This window comes from Leptonychotes weddellii, chromosome 2 (assembly GCF_054177405.1).
Source record: "Leptonychotes weddellii isolate Sample4059 chromosome 2, ASM5417740v2, whole genome shotgun sequence".
In the NCBI taxonomy this organism is placed as follows: Eukaryota; Metazoa; Chordata; class Mammalia; order Carnivora; family Phocidae; genus Leptonychotes; species Leptonychotes weddellii.
The window spans coordinates 146,909,297-146,923,491 of NC_138370.1; the positions used below are offsets into that span (position 1 = coordinate 146,909,297).

At 35.1% G+C, this 14,195-nt stretch overlaps 1 protein-coding gene across 2 annotated transcripts in view; it reads right to left on the reverse strand.

The window, feature by feature from the left end:
• The window catches only part of SLC30A9 (solute carrier family 30 member 9), a 78,731-nt gene that overhangs the window by 46,367 nt on the left and 18,169 nt on the right, over nucleotides 1-14,195 (reverse strand). For both annotated transcript variants that reach the window (XM_081813037.1, XM_081813038.1), the window contains exons 3-6: nucleotides 8,352-8,411; nucleotides 6,166-6,265; nucleotides 4,330-4,422; nucleotides 3,875-3,957 (exon numbers count right to left, since the gene is read on the reverse strand). In XM_081813037.1, coding sequence (XP_081669163.1) covers nucleotides 3,875-3,957; nucleotides 4,330-4,422; nucleotides 6,166-6,265; nucleotides 8,352-8,411 — 336 coding nt within the window. The remainder of the gene's footprint in view (nucleotides 1-3,874; nucleotides 3,958-4,329; nucleotides 4,423-6,165; nucleotides 6,266-8,351; nucleotides 8,412-14,195) is intronic.

The following is a 14,195-nucleotide window of genomic DNA, read 5'->3' on the forward strand; positions in this document are numbered from 1 at the left end:
AATGCAATATATGTTAAGAAAAGAAAAAAAGAAGAAGAAGAAGGTAGCGGGAGGGGAAGAATGAAGCGGGGGAAATCGGAGGGGTAGACGAACCAGGAGAGATGATTGACTCTGAAAAACAAACAGGGTTCTGGAGGGGAGGGGGGTGGGAGGATGGGTTAGCCTGGTGGTGGGTATTGAGGAGGGCACGTTCTGCATGGAGCACTGGGTGTTATGCACAAACAATGAATCATGGAACACTTCATCTAAAACTAATGATGTAATGTATGGGGATTAACATAAGAATAAAAAAAAATAATAATAAAAAAATGAACTACTGGGACTTCATCAAGATAAAAAGCTTCTGCACAGCTAAGGAAACAACAAAACTAAAAGGTAACCTACAGAATGGCAGAAGATATTTGCAAATGACATATCCAATAAAGGGTTAACATCCAAAATCTATAAAGAACTTATCAAACTCAACACCCCCAAAAACAAATAATCCAGGTAAAAAGTGGGCAGAAGACATGAACAGACATTTTCCCAAATAAGACATACAGATAGCCAACAGACCCTGAAAAGATGCTCAACATCACTGATCATCAGGGAAATACAAATTAAAACCACCATGAGATACCACCTCACACTAATGGCTAAAATTAACAACCCAGGAAACAACAGATGGTGAGAATGCGGAGAGAAGGGAACCCTCTTACACTGCTGGGGGAAATGCAAACTGGTGCAGCCACTCTGGAAAACAGTACAGAGGTTCCTCAAAAAGTTAAAAATAGAGCTACCCTACCACCCAGCAATTGTACTACTAGGTATTTACCCAAAGGGTACAAAAATACTGATTCAAAGAAGCATACGCACCCCATTGTTTACAGCAGCACTCTCAACAATAGCCAAATTATGGAAAGAGCCCAAATGTCCATCGACTGATGAATGGATAAAGAAAATGTGGTGTATATATATACAATGGAGTATTACTCATCCATCAAAAAGAATGAAATCTTGCCATTTGCAACGATGTGGATGGAGCCAGAGTATTATGCTAAGCAAAATAAGTCAGTCAAAGAAAAACAAATACTATATGATTTCACTCATATATGGAATTTAAGAAACAAAACAGATGAACATGAGGGAAGGGAACAACAACAACAAAAAAAGAAAGGGAGGCAAACTATAAGAGACTCTTAACTATAGAGAACAAATTGAGGGCTGATGGAGGGGAGGTGGGCACAGGATGGGCTAAATGGGTGATGGGTATTAAGGAGGACACTTGCGATGAGCACTTGGTGTTATATGTAAGTGATGAGTCACTAAATTCTACTCCTGAAACCAATATTACACTATATGTCAACTAACTGGAATTTAAATAAAAACTTGAAACAAAGATAAAATTTAAAAAATAAATAAAAAGTAGGTAACTCAAAAAAAAAATTCAGAACATACACAATTAAGAATTAAAATCTATCAAAAACTCATGAAAATCAATTTAAGAAGACACACAATGTAATAGAAGACGAGTAAAGGGTATAAAAATTATCACAGAAGAATTAAGAAAAACAAATAAATATATTAAAAGATAACCAACCTCAGTAATATCAGAGAAACTCAAAAAAAAATTTTTTTTTTTAGAGGGACTGGTTCTTTATTTCAAAAAGACACTTGTCAATTTTCAGTATCAAAACAGTTTGCACTATTGGTTTCTTTCTCCCAATCGGCCCCCAGAGAGCACACCAAAGGAGAGTGCATTTTAGGCCAATAAGCTGCAGGATGCACACCTAACAGGCCTCACAGAAACCCCACCAAAAAGGGGAATTGGGGAGGGAAAGAAACTTTAAAAGATCAGCACACTGTCAGCCCACAGACTGTAGAGAGTTCTCAGCCAGACAGGGTGGCCAATGTGCCCCAACCCTTAAAGAAGCAAAGTTTCAAAATAATATAAAATTTAAAAACAGTTTTGTACATAATCTATTCAAGATTTCTCCAGCACTAACTGATACAAAGCACGAGATCGCACTTTAGAGACAGCAGCTTCGGGCCCAGCAAAGGGTGATGAGATGGGAGTTTGTTTCATATGACTAAATCAGTGGCAAACACATAATTTTCTTTTTTTCCTTCAAGGAGGCAGGAGAGAAAATAAGCGGTCACCTCAACATAAGGGGAACACGATCCATTCTGTGGGCAGTTAGGGTAAAGATAGGATAAGGATTTGGTCTCAGATAGAGGTCTCACCATCTTAATTTAGAGAAACTCAAAATTAAAGATACCATCTGTTGCCCATCAAATACACAAGAAAGTTAAAACAATGGCAATATCCAGCATTGTCAAGGGCATGAGGAAATAGTCACCCTCGTACACTATAAATGTAAATGTAAACTGGCACTATATTCCTTTGGAGAATATTCTACCAAATTTTAAAATGCCCATGTCCTTTGACCCTGAAATACTACTAGCATTTTATCCCATGTATTTGTAATAAGAGCATAATATATTATTATATATTTAAGAAATACGACATTCACTAATGTGCTCTTTGTAAAGGTAAAAAAAATTGGAAAACATAAAGCTTATTACATCCATACAATGGAATACTATGCAGCTGTTAAAAAAGAATGAGTGAGAGGTAGATTTCCATATGTAGACATGGAAATATGTTTATGGTTACACTGGTAAGTATAAAGAACAAGATGCAAAACAATAGGAATAGTGTCACCCCATTTATGTTTAAGTGAAAAAAATGTATGTATATAAATTTGAAAATGCATCAGAAATATTCTGGATAGATGCATCCCAAACTGCCAGCAACAGTTATCTATAGGAAGTAAAATGAGATGGTAACTAGAGAGAATGAAAGGAGACTTTTTATTCTTTATATTTTTGTATTCTTTTTTAAATCACAAGGGTGCATCACTTTTGTCATTAGTGAATACATAAATATATATAAATCAAAGAATTATCTAAATTATATTTCACATAATCCTGAATCCCAATTCTATAAAGGTGGCTTTGTCACCCAACCACTGGATTGTTAAATGCCCTGAAAGTCTTATTCGCAACTAAATCTCAAGCATCAAGCACAGCTTCTGGTTCACAGTAAATGTTTGGTAAATATCTGCTGAATGAATTATTTAAGGTAGAAATGGGGGCGGGGAGCGCCTGGATGGCTCAGTCAGTTAGGCATCCAAGTTTTGGTTTCAGCTCAGGTCATGATCTCATGGGTCATAGATCAGCCTGGCATCTCTGCGTTCAGCAGGGAGTCTGCTTCTCTCTCTCTCCCTTTCCCTCTGCCCCTCCCCCAAGTCATGCGACTCTCTCTGGAATAAATAAATCTTTAAAAAAAAAAAAAAGTAAAGTAGAAATGGGGAAACTGAATTAACAGACTTTTCTGTAAGAAAGCACTACTACTTTTAGAACAAGTATAATCTTCAAATCAGACCATAAATTATAATATTCATATATTTTTTAATAAACCACCAACCAGCTTTGTTTCCTCTTTAAAGAGCTATGGAGGAGAAAGCCAAAAAAATAGATACTGTTTTTATTTTTATATATTTATTTTTTTAAGATTTTATTTGTGAGAGAGCAAGTGCACACGCCCACAAGCAGGGGGAGTGGCAGGCAGAGGGAGAAGCAGGCTCCAGGACTTGATCCCAGGACCCTGAGATCATGACCTGAGCCGAAGGCAGACGCTTAACGGAGTCAGCCCACTCAGGCGTCCTGATACTGTTTTTAAAAAGTAACAGAATCCCAAAGTGGCAACTGGTATTTGCTGGAACCAACAGAGCCAAAGCCAAGAGGCATGCAACTGCTAGGGAGTGTAATTATTAAAGGCCCAAGTTTTACCTACTTTCAATTAACTCCAATTTAAATTGAATATACTTACTTTCTCTGTATTCTATTTCTGCTTCCTTACGCAGTTTTTTCTCTCTGGCAAGAGCCTCAGGGCTTCCCCAAACTTCCAAAGATCTGTGCATACACACATGGCCATTAACAATGGACAATTTTAATGACTTTATTGTAATCATATTTAAATCGAGATGAACTGTAACTACCTGAGGATCTTACAACAAAGCCTAAGGTCCTTTAGGAAAAATATAAAGCAGTCAAGAAATTTTTCTAAATTAAATCTAAACAGCAAGTAAATTCAACAGCAAATTTTCTTATAAATTATCACATACTTTTAGTTAACTAGTACATACTAGTAATTTGCAGACAAGTTTGCAAAGATGAAAATACTCTGCTTTTAAAATACATCATTTAAAAACCTCTATCTAATATGGGTTTTTATTAATCCAAAATTTGGCTTGTACATTTATTCTAAAAGAAGTATGTTCTTACTTTGCCTCCACATCTGATCTCAGGTATACAGTAAAGGACTCGGTATCTTCATGAGGACTTCGTCGTCTGATTTTTCTAAGTTGTTCTAGATCACTGAAGAAAGAAAACATGCTGAATTTATTCAGAAAAGGTTCATACAGTTTTTGTTCTTTTCTTAGAAGGATTATTAGGTGTAGATAAAAGCCACTACCTAGATCCCGACCTTTAAAGGCTATACAGATCAGTTTAAGGCTTGAAAGATCAGTTTAAAGATGGCATTTCATTTTGTACACAAAAATTGGTCTAGAGACAATGAAAAAATAACAATTATTCTTGATGCTCACTAAAAATACATAATATGTATTACATAATATGCAGAGATTCAACTCCTTCATCAGTGTTTGTATTTATCTGCTATGGACACCCCACTGCAATGTCTGATGTGTGGAAAAAACATGGATCAGAGTACCATCCCCTACTTAAGAATTTAAATTTAAAATTTATAGTCATACTTGTTTATATCCAGATTAATACTAAATGGTGATACTAAATGGTAATACTATTTATAGGTATCAAGTCATAAAGAGTATCTGTCAATTCTATGTTATTTATTTTCCATTCTCTTGAATTCTGAAAGGTTTATATATTCATCAAGTCACTGCTCAACAGTCATTCTAAATTTGATCATTGTACTTCCTATGGAAATTTTATAAGAGTTATGAAAAGGCTTATAAATAAAAAGCTGGTATTAAGTTCCAAGAAATTAAACTTGGGAGTTTATAGGGAACCTGGCTGGCTCAGTCAGTGGAGCATGTGACTCTGGATCTCGGGATTGTGGGTTTGAGCCCCACACACTGGATATGGAGATTACTTAAAAATAAAATCTTTAAAATAAATACAATACAATACAATAAGTCAACAACCAACCATCACATATTAGTAAAAAGTTTGGACAAGGTATCAAAGATATGTATTCTAACCCCCTGATGCTGACTCAGTAAATAAGCTGGGTCTTCACTAACATCTTTACTATGTTTCCTGGCCTACAAGTGGAGACAGCAATACCTAATCTACTTAACTCACAAAATTTTTGTGAGAACTACATGAAATACTCCATGTGAAACAGGACATTGTTTTACATCAATGTCACAACTGGCTGTTAATAGTTATGAAAGTTATAAAACTGATTATAAGAATTCTTATTTCTTGATAATATACAATAGAGGATGTGACCAGGAGGGAAAGGGAAAAAAAAGGCTAAATCTGATGACTAAATTGCCAAGAAATTTTCCATGTAATATGACTTTCTTAGGTAAACACAGAAAGGAAGGGGAAATTTTTAATTTGTGACAAATATATCAACAAATCTCTACGATTACAAGAAAATTAATAACAAAAAGATACCAGAAAACAAAAATAATTTATGCTCAACAGAGTTGGAGTGTGAACATAAATGTAACTAAATTAATTACTCAACTCTGCTAGCCAAATAAACCCGTAACTTTAAAAAGTTAAACATACAAATATTCAAATATCTTATTGATAAGATATCTTATCTGCCACATATTAACATAGTAATAAAACTCCTAAGGTTCTTGTGTGATACAGACATTTTGAAGAACCTGCTTTTTTGAGTTTAAGATACCACGAAAGACTGCAATTGCTCACACTGAAGCAGAATTCAGTTTAATAAGCTAACAATTTTAACATTTTTTAAACTGAACAAATAGTTCTTCAATTTAGGAAGGAGTCATGGGAAAGTTTTCACATGGACAGTAGCAAGTAACACATTCTAAGAAATAAATGGTTATTTAGATTAGCTAGAACTACCACATTAAAAAAAACCAACTGCTGTACCTGGATTTAAGGCAGAACTCATTTATTGCTCTGACTCCAGTGATGAAATTATTCTGAGTGTACTTTGGTCCATATTCCCTCTTCTTAAGGACTGCTTTGACTAAATTCAAAAATATAAAAAAACATAAAAAATATGCACACTAGAAATCACATTAGAAGATGAACATATGCTGATACTTAGGGGGTTCACTAATGAATTTCATAGAAAATTGATGTTTTTCCTGATGCACTGAATGGCATCAGAAGAAGAGAGTCTCCCAAGTGCAGAACAGGACAGAATTCCATTTGTCGCCATCTAGATTTTACTTCCATAGTCATCTGTAACTGATGCCAAAATGTCAATCCTTTGTCTAATGGACACCCTGTAGAGGTATTCCTGGTTTGTTTAAATTGTACCAATACAATATAAATTGTCTATGGCCTAAAAATAGTAATAATAAATTGTCTAGGGTCTAAATGAAAATGAAGTTTCAATAAAAAAATTATATGCTCGTTGAATGTTTTTCAAACTGTAGGGTGAAACCAGCATTTCATAAAAAATGAAAATAGAAAGTGATCAAAGAGTACCACATACAGTGAATAAGTACTTTTTGTGAAAACTTGTTTCAGTTATATACAATAATGTATGTACACAGTAGGTCATTAGTATTTCTTATGGGAGTTGCAGTCAAAAAAGCCTGAAAGCTGCTGGACTATTTCACACAGTCCATAAGAAAGCTGAAGTAAACATAAATATTTTTATCAGTTAAAAATTATAGGAAGTTTATTACAGATTATAGGTAAAATACTGCCTTCTATTAAATTGTTTCCCTATTACCAAGTATCAAATTGTTTATTAAAAAAAACCCAGAGATATCAATAACAAAATACCAATTTGGCATCAATTATAGTCTGTGAATTAAAAATTACACTCAATATAGGTCTATATTTATAAATCATTATAAAGTGAGACTTTTGGTCGTATGACATAGATAAATAAAATAAGCAAATATCTGAAGAGCAGGGGCAAAACAATAGAAAGTCATGTGTTCTGTTTCAAACTGTCACCCTGTCACTTCATATTCTATTCTCAGATATTAATTAATGAGTTTTCCGTTGTATTTTGAAGTGGAAAGAGCAAATTAAGACTAAAATGATTCATCTCTACAGAGGTAAAAAAGACTTAAAATAACACATTAACTCATAAAATCAAATGTACAAATAACAATAACATTTCAAACATAAAGTTCAGTATAAAAATCAAAACTTTATTTGAAAAAAATACATCTAAGGAAGTTCAGGTTTCTTTTTCCATGAGTTTCAAGTCTCTAAACTGCCTTACTCTAATAATCCTAAAATTCTCTATCCAGATGAGCTCCTCTGGAGCAAAGAATTACTAATTTCTTTTAAAAGATGAGTGGTTTTTTTTTAAATTACTTTTTAAAGATTTCTTCAAAGTATATAGAAATCCCTATTGGCCTGTCCTGGTCCAGATTATTGATGATGATGACTGCTATCATGTTCATTATTCTTAGCTGTAACTATATACTATGGACCATCTTCAAGGTTATCCTAGGAAAGAAATCCCATTTTTAGCACAATCTGATAGGGGAGAACAACTATGGCTCAGGGAAAATGCCCAAGGCCATACAGCTAGTACATGCTGGAGCCACAAATTGAGTCCACTTTCGTCTGATGCCAAAGTCATGGTGCTTCTAATCACAGAGTAACCGCCCCTGTCAAACATGCTGCTTTGGAGACAGGAGCCATAGCTCATTACAAAGGGCAGAGCTGCTAACAAGAATGCCTTCGTCATTCAGTTATTCCTAAAAAATAAAGTTGGACAAGAATGTCCAAACTCTATCTGGATTTGAACACGCTGTAACTGAAAGGTACTGGTCTCTTTAATCACATTACTTTTCTAAAAATGATAAAGTAATTGATGTCTTTTATTTGCCATTACTGCCTTCTTTGGGCTTTTGAAAAAACAATTACCACAAAATTTATAACCAAAATGCAAAGTGAACTTCAGTAGAAAATTAGCTTATAAGCAGGAGAATAAATCTTTATGGCCGGTATATTTACAGAAAAGTAAAAATGGACTGTACACTCAGAATAATATAATTATACAGAGCTCTATATAAACTAATTTTGTATATTTAATTCAAAACACCATTATAATAAAAAATAGAATAAAATATATTTACCTCTTACTTGGAGAGGTTCTTGCTTAAGTGGAGCTTTCAGTTCAGCGCCTATATTTTCTGCTATAAGGTTTATTAAAAAAGTAACAATAAGTAGTTGCTTTCATACAAACCTATAAACTTAATATTAGCTAACGATCTGGCAATGTGTAAAAAAGATAACATATGATAGACCAAGTTGGATTTATCCTAGGAATTCAAGAGTAGTCAAACATTAGTAAAACTATTAATGCCCCTCATCATTAACAGACTAAAGGACAAAAGCCATAGAATCATTTCAGGAGCTAATGAAAAAGCATTCACTAAAATTCAACACCCATGCAAGTTTCAAGCCTTTTTTGAAAATTAACACAAAAAGGAATTTTCTTAAAAAATAAAACAAACCTCTAAAACATACTCAATGGTGAAAATTTAGATGCATTTCTTTAAAACAAGGAACAAAACGAGGACACACACTATAAATTCTTTTACTCAAAACTACTCTAGAGGGGCGCCTGGGTGGCTCAGTCGATTAAGCATCTGACTTTGTCTCAGGTCATGATCTCAGGGTCCTGGGACAGAGACCTGTGTCGGGCTTCCTGCTCAGCAGGAGTCTGCTTGTCCTTCTCTTCTCCCTCTGCTCCTTCCCCTGCTTCTGCTCTCTCTCTCAAATAAATAAATAAAATCTTAAAAAAAAAAATATTCTAGAGATATTATTCAGTGAGGAAAGAATGACTACTGAGTTGCTACTGGGACAACTATGTAACTCTCTCCCCCCGAAATAAATTAATAAATAAACAAAAGTTAAAAATTAAATATACGTCACCCCATAAACAGACAATTTCAGGTAGATTAAGGACTTACGTGTTAAGGCATTTACATGTCTAACAGACAACGACAGAGAATATTTTTATGATAGAGAGATTTCTCAAACAAGAAAAAATGGGTATATTCTGCTAAATCAAAACTTCTGCCCATCAAAAGATCCTTAAAAAAAAAAAAGAAAGAAAGAAAAGCCTCAAATTGGGAGAATATATTTCTTTCTTTTTTTTTAAGATTTTTATTTATTTATTTGACAGAGAGAGACACAGTGAGAGGGAACACAAGTAGACGGAGTGGGAGAGGGAGAAGCAGGCTTCCCACCAAGCAAGGAGCCTGATGCAGGGCTCGATCCCAGGACCCTTTACATTTTACAACCATCAGATTAGAAAAAATGAAAAAATATATCAATATCTAATGTTGGTAAGGATACGGAGCAATGGGAATTCATACACTGCTGGTGGAAAAATAAACAGGCACAATAACCTTGCTAAACAAGCTGCCATTATCAATATAGTTGAACACAAGCAAAACTTATGACCTAGCAAATTGCACTTCTAAGTCAATATGTTTGCCTTAATAGAAACTTGCACAAGAGTACAAGGAGAAAAGTATATGAGTGTTTCAGAGCCACACTGTTCTGTTGCTTCACACTGGAAACCCAAATGTCCATAAGCATGAGAAAAGACAGATATACCATGTTATAGTCATAGATTTCATACAGTAGTGAATATAATAAAAATAATAATAGTTATCTTTCTTTGAGCCTTTACTATGTGACAACCGCTATTTATTTACATTTATCAACTCATTTAATTCACACAACCCTCGAAAGTATGTACTCTATCTCCACAAAAATTAATGAACCAGACACATATACTGTTAGGATAAATCTTAGCAAAATTTAATGAAAAAAGTAAATCACAAAAGCATACACACAATAAGTTATCACACAATAAAGTATAAAAACAAGCTAAACAATTAGAGATACATACAAATGTCTAAATCTATTCCTTTTTTTAGAAATCGACACAAAATTCAGGATAGTCACTTTGGTTTTTGTTTTTGTTTTTTATTTCAAGATACTTTTTTTTAATATAGATTTTAAAGTAAACTCTACACCCAACATGGGGCTCAAACTTACAACCCTGAAATTAAGAGTCACAGGCTCCACCAACTGAGCCAGTCAGATGTCCCTCAAAATACTTTTTTTTTTTTAAGATTTATCAGGAAGAGGGGCAGAGGGGGTGAAAGAGGAGGAGGGAAAGAATCCTAAGAAGACTCCACACTGAGTGCAGAGGCCAACGCAGGGCTTGACCCCAGGACCCTGAGATCATGACTTGAGCCAAAACCAAGAGTAGGATGCCCAACTGACTGAGGCAGCCAAGAACCCCAAGATACTTTATTTTTAAAACAGGTCACAACACTAAGCTTTTGGCCCATTCTGCCAATGTACAAGCTAGAAACACTTGCTCAGCAGCTGAGGAGCACTCTTTAGTAGCATGTTTGAGAAGTGAATAAAAATCCTATAAAAATAATTATTCAAATAGTTTCCATAGGAACACAGATAACTGGCCCCATCTCCTAGCCTTCCATATTGTTGCATCCGTGCCAACTCTACTTACAAAGACTTTTCAAAACCAGCAGTAATTAAGTTAAATGGTCCCCCCAAATGCCACAATTCAAGCTAAGCTCGAAGTGAACAGCTACAGGAGTGGCACCTACACGTGAGTGCTAGCTGAAGCACAAGGGGGATGCTTCATCCTACTCTCCCAAGCACAGGACACAGACAGAGGCTTACGTCCTATTCCTCTACTTTGGGCTGGAAGTCATCGTTATGGATTTGCTGCATCAGTTGCCATGTTGGCACCGACATCTTATAGTATCTACCTGGCCTCTGGTACGCATCCAAAGTAGAAGCAGCAGCAACAGCGTAAGCACCCACGTTTTCAAAGAGCATCCAATCACCCACATGCATCTCGGGCAAATCACAGCTCTCAACAATGTGATCAAGGCTGTCACATGTTGGCCCCAATATGCTAGTTGAGTAGTACCTCGAATTTGGTTTGGGTCTCTTCTGCAGAAGGGGCTTCACATGTGCATGATCATAAAGGATCCAATTAAATGATCCATATACTCCATCATTCATGTAATAAAGGCTTGTTCACTCAATTCATCCTCATCATCAGAGCCTGTCTGTTCCTTTAATACGAGTGGTTTTTTTTTTTAAGATTTTATTTATTTATTTGAGAGAGAGAGAATGAGATAGAGTATGAGGGGGGGAGGGTCAGAGGATGAAGCAGACTCCCCGCTGAGCAGGGAGCCCGATGTGGGACTAGATCCCAGGACTCCAGGATCATGACCTGAGCCGAAGGCAGTTGCTTAACCAACTGAGCCACCCAGGCACCCCTTAATACCAGTGTTTTGGCAATGATGTTAACTGCAAACATGAAAGCTGATGTAACATAGTATCTGTCGGGCTCAGCTATGATTCTCAATCCTGAGTCTGACTCTGGTGTCAGAGGCTGAGGGGACTGACCAGGACAGTCACTTTGGATACATAGGGTGAAGGGAAATATGAGAATGTGATCAAATACAGTAAGGCTCTTAGATTGGGTGGTAAATTCCCAGGTATTGATTTTATTATGTTTTCTAATTTACATATATATTATATATATTCTTTCATATATATCAAATATTTTGTAATAAAAATCTCACCCTTAAAAAAATTTCCCTTGTCATCTAGAACTAATGATGTAATGTATGGGGATTAACATAAGAATAAAAAAAAAAAAATAACAGAAAAAAAAAATTTCCCTTGTATTTATATCCTCACTCAATAAAATACATTAAGTTTATTAATAACAGCTAACATTTACTAAGCATTTAAAATATGCCACATACTGAACTACAAGTTTTATGTGCATTATTTCATTTAATCCTAACAAAGCTGCTGAATTAAGTACTACATTATCTTCATCTTACAGATGAGGAAACTGAAGCACAGGAAAGTTTTCAACTTCCCCAAAGCCACACAGCTAGGATTTTAAACATGAAGGCACAGTCAGGATTGAAACTGAAGTCATTTTGATTAGTCTATACTCTTAACCAATTTCCTACATTGTCTCTATGTTTAAAACAACATTTGATATATGAGTGGATATTTGTGTATTTTTCATGGCGGCAGGGGGAGGGGTAAGGACAGAAGTAAAAACTGGATTAGCAACATGGAGGTTACTGGTAAGCTTCTGACAAAAGCAGTTTCAGCAGGAAGAATGGGGATAGAAGCAATAGGCTGAGGTGAGAATGGGAGATGAGATATGAAAGCAATATTTGGACTTTTAGCAGGAGCTAGAAAGGAGAATGAAATCAAGGAAGGACTGATTGGATTTTACACAGAGATGAGAATGATGAAGAGGAAGAAAATGCTGGTGTAGTAGATCAAGAGGATAAAAGTTAAGAGCAAAGAACTTGAGCAGCTGAGATAGTAGAGGATCCAGAACATGTCTTTGAAAACATGTAATAAAAAGTGTTTCCAAATATTTAGATTATCAGTGTACTTAAATGATATGCAGCACCATGAAATCTGACTACTTGAGTAGTGGTACATTTGGACTTCTGCCGTTTTACTGTCCGTGTTCAGTTTACCATTCCCCCCCTTTTTTTTTGCTTTTATTTTTATTTTGCCTTTCTTGCCATCTGTTAGATTGATAAAATTATCTACATCTTCTTCCCACCCCATCCCCTATGATGGTGTGAAATTTATAAGATTATATTTCTTTTGTTTTAATGATTCCACTTAAAAATTTAATATACTTTCCTATAAATCTTTCTAACCATCAGTAAAGTTATTCAGTATATCAACTCTCCTCTAAACAAGAAAAAAACCTTTAATCACGGAAAGCTTCTTTGATCTTATTACTCTTGACTAAAATTTTAGTATTTAATATTTTAAAAGGTTGTTCTTGTTTTTATTATCAATAGTTAATTTTACCCACACATTTTATCCCTTGCTTGCTCTTCATGGTCTCTTTTACATCACAATACGTTTTTCTTTTTTTTTTTTAATTTTATTTATTTATTTATTTAGAGCACAAGCAGGAGGAGCAGCAGAGGGATAGAGAGAAGCAGGCTCTCCGATGAGCAGGGAGCCCAACACGGGGCTCCATCCCAGGACCCTGGGATCATGACCCGAGCCAAAGGCAGACACTTAACTGAGCCACCCAGGTGCCCCTCCAATGCTTTTTTCCCTCTGGGTTTACTCTGCATCTTACACAGATACATACTTAAGTTTCCTTTTTTAATGTGGGTGGGTTAATAGTAAATGACATTCATCTTTCTAGATGTGAAATATTTTTTTCTTTTTTAAATTTTTTATTAACATATATTATTTAGATGTGAAATATTTTCATGTTGCCTTCACTCTAGACTGGTTATTTAGACCAGTGTAAAATTCTAGAGTAACATTCATTTTTCCTTTTACCCTTTCATGGATGTTACTCCAAATCACTCCTCCTTATGTTTTCTGCATATTGTAGCAGATAAAAAGTCTATTTCAAAAGAACAACAACTGGATAGCATTTTCACTTTTCTCTTTGGAAGTTTTTAAGTTGGGCTGTTTCTTGTTTTTGTTTCTAAATCTGTGAATTTATTTTTACTTATCCCGCTTAGTATTCAAAGTATACTTCTGATCTGAAGATTCTTTTTTTCTCTGTTCTCTCTGAAATGGCCTACTAAATGTAGGCTAGAGCTTCATGCCTCGTAAATGCTTTTCATTTTTTTTTTTTTAATCTTTTTGCTTTCCTCTGCACATTGAGGGTCAATTTCAATTTACTAATCCTCTACTAGATGATGACTATTTTAATCTATTAAACTTTTTTTTTAAAGATTTATTTATTTATTTTAGAGAGTGAGAACGAGCAGGAGGGGTAGGGGAAGAGGGAGAGAGAATCTCAAGCAGACCCCATGCCAAGCCCAACATAGGGCTCGAACCGAGGACCCTAAGATCATGACCTGAGCCAAAACCAAGAGTCAGACACTTAACCAACT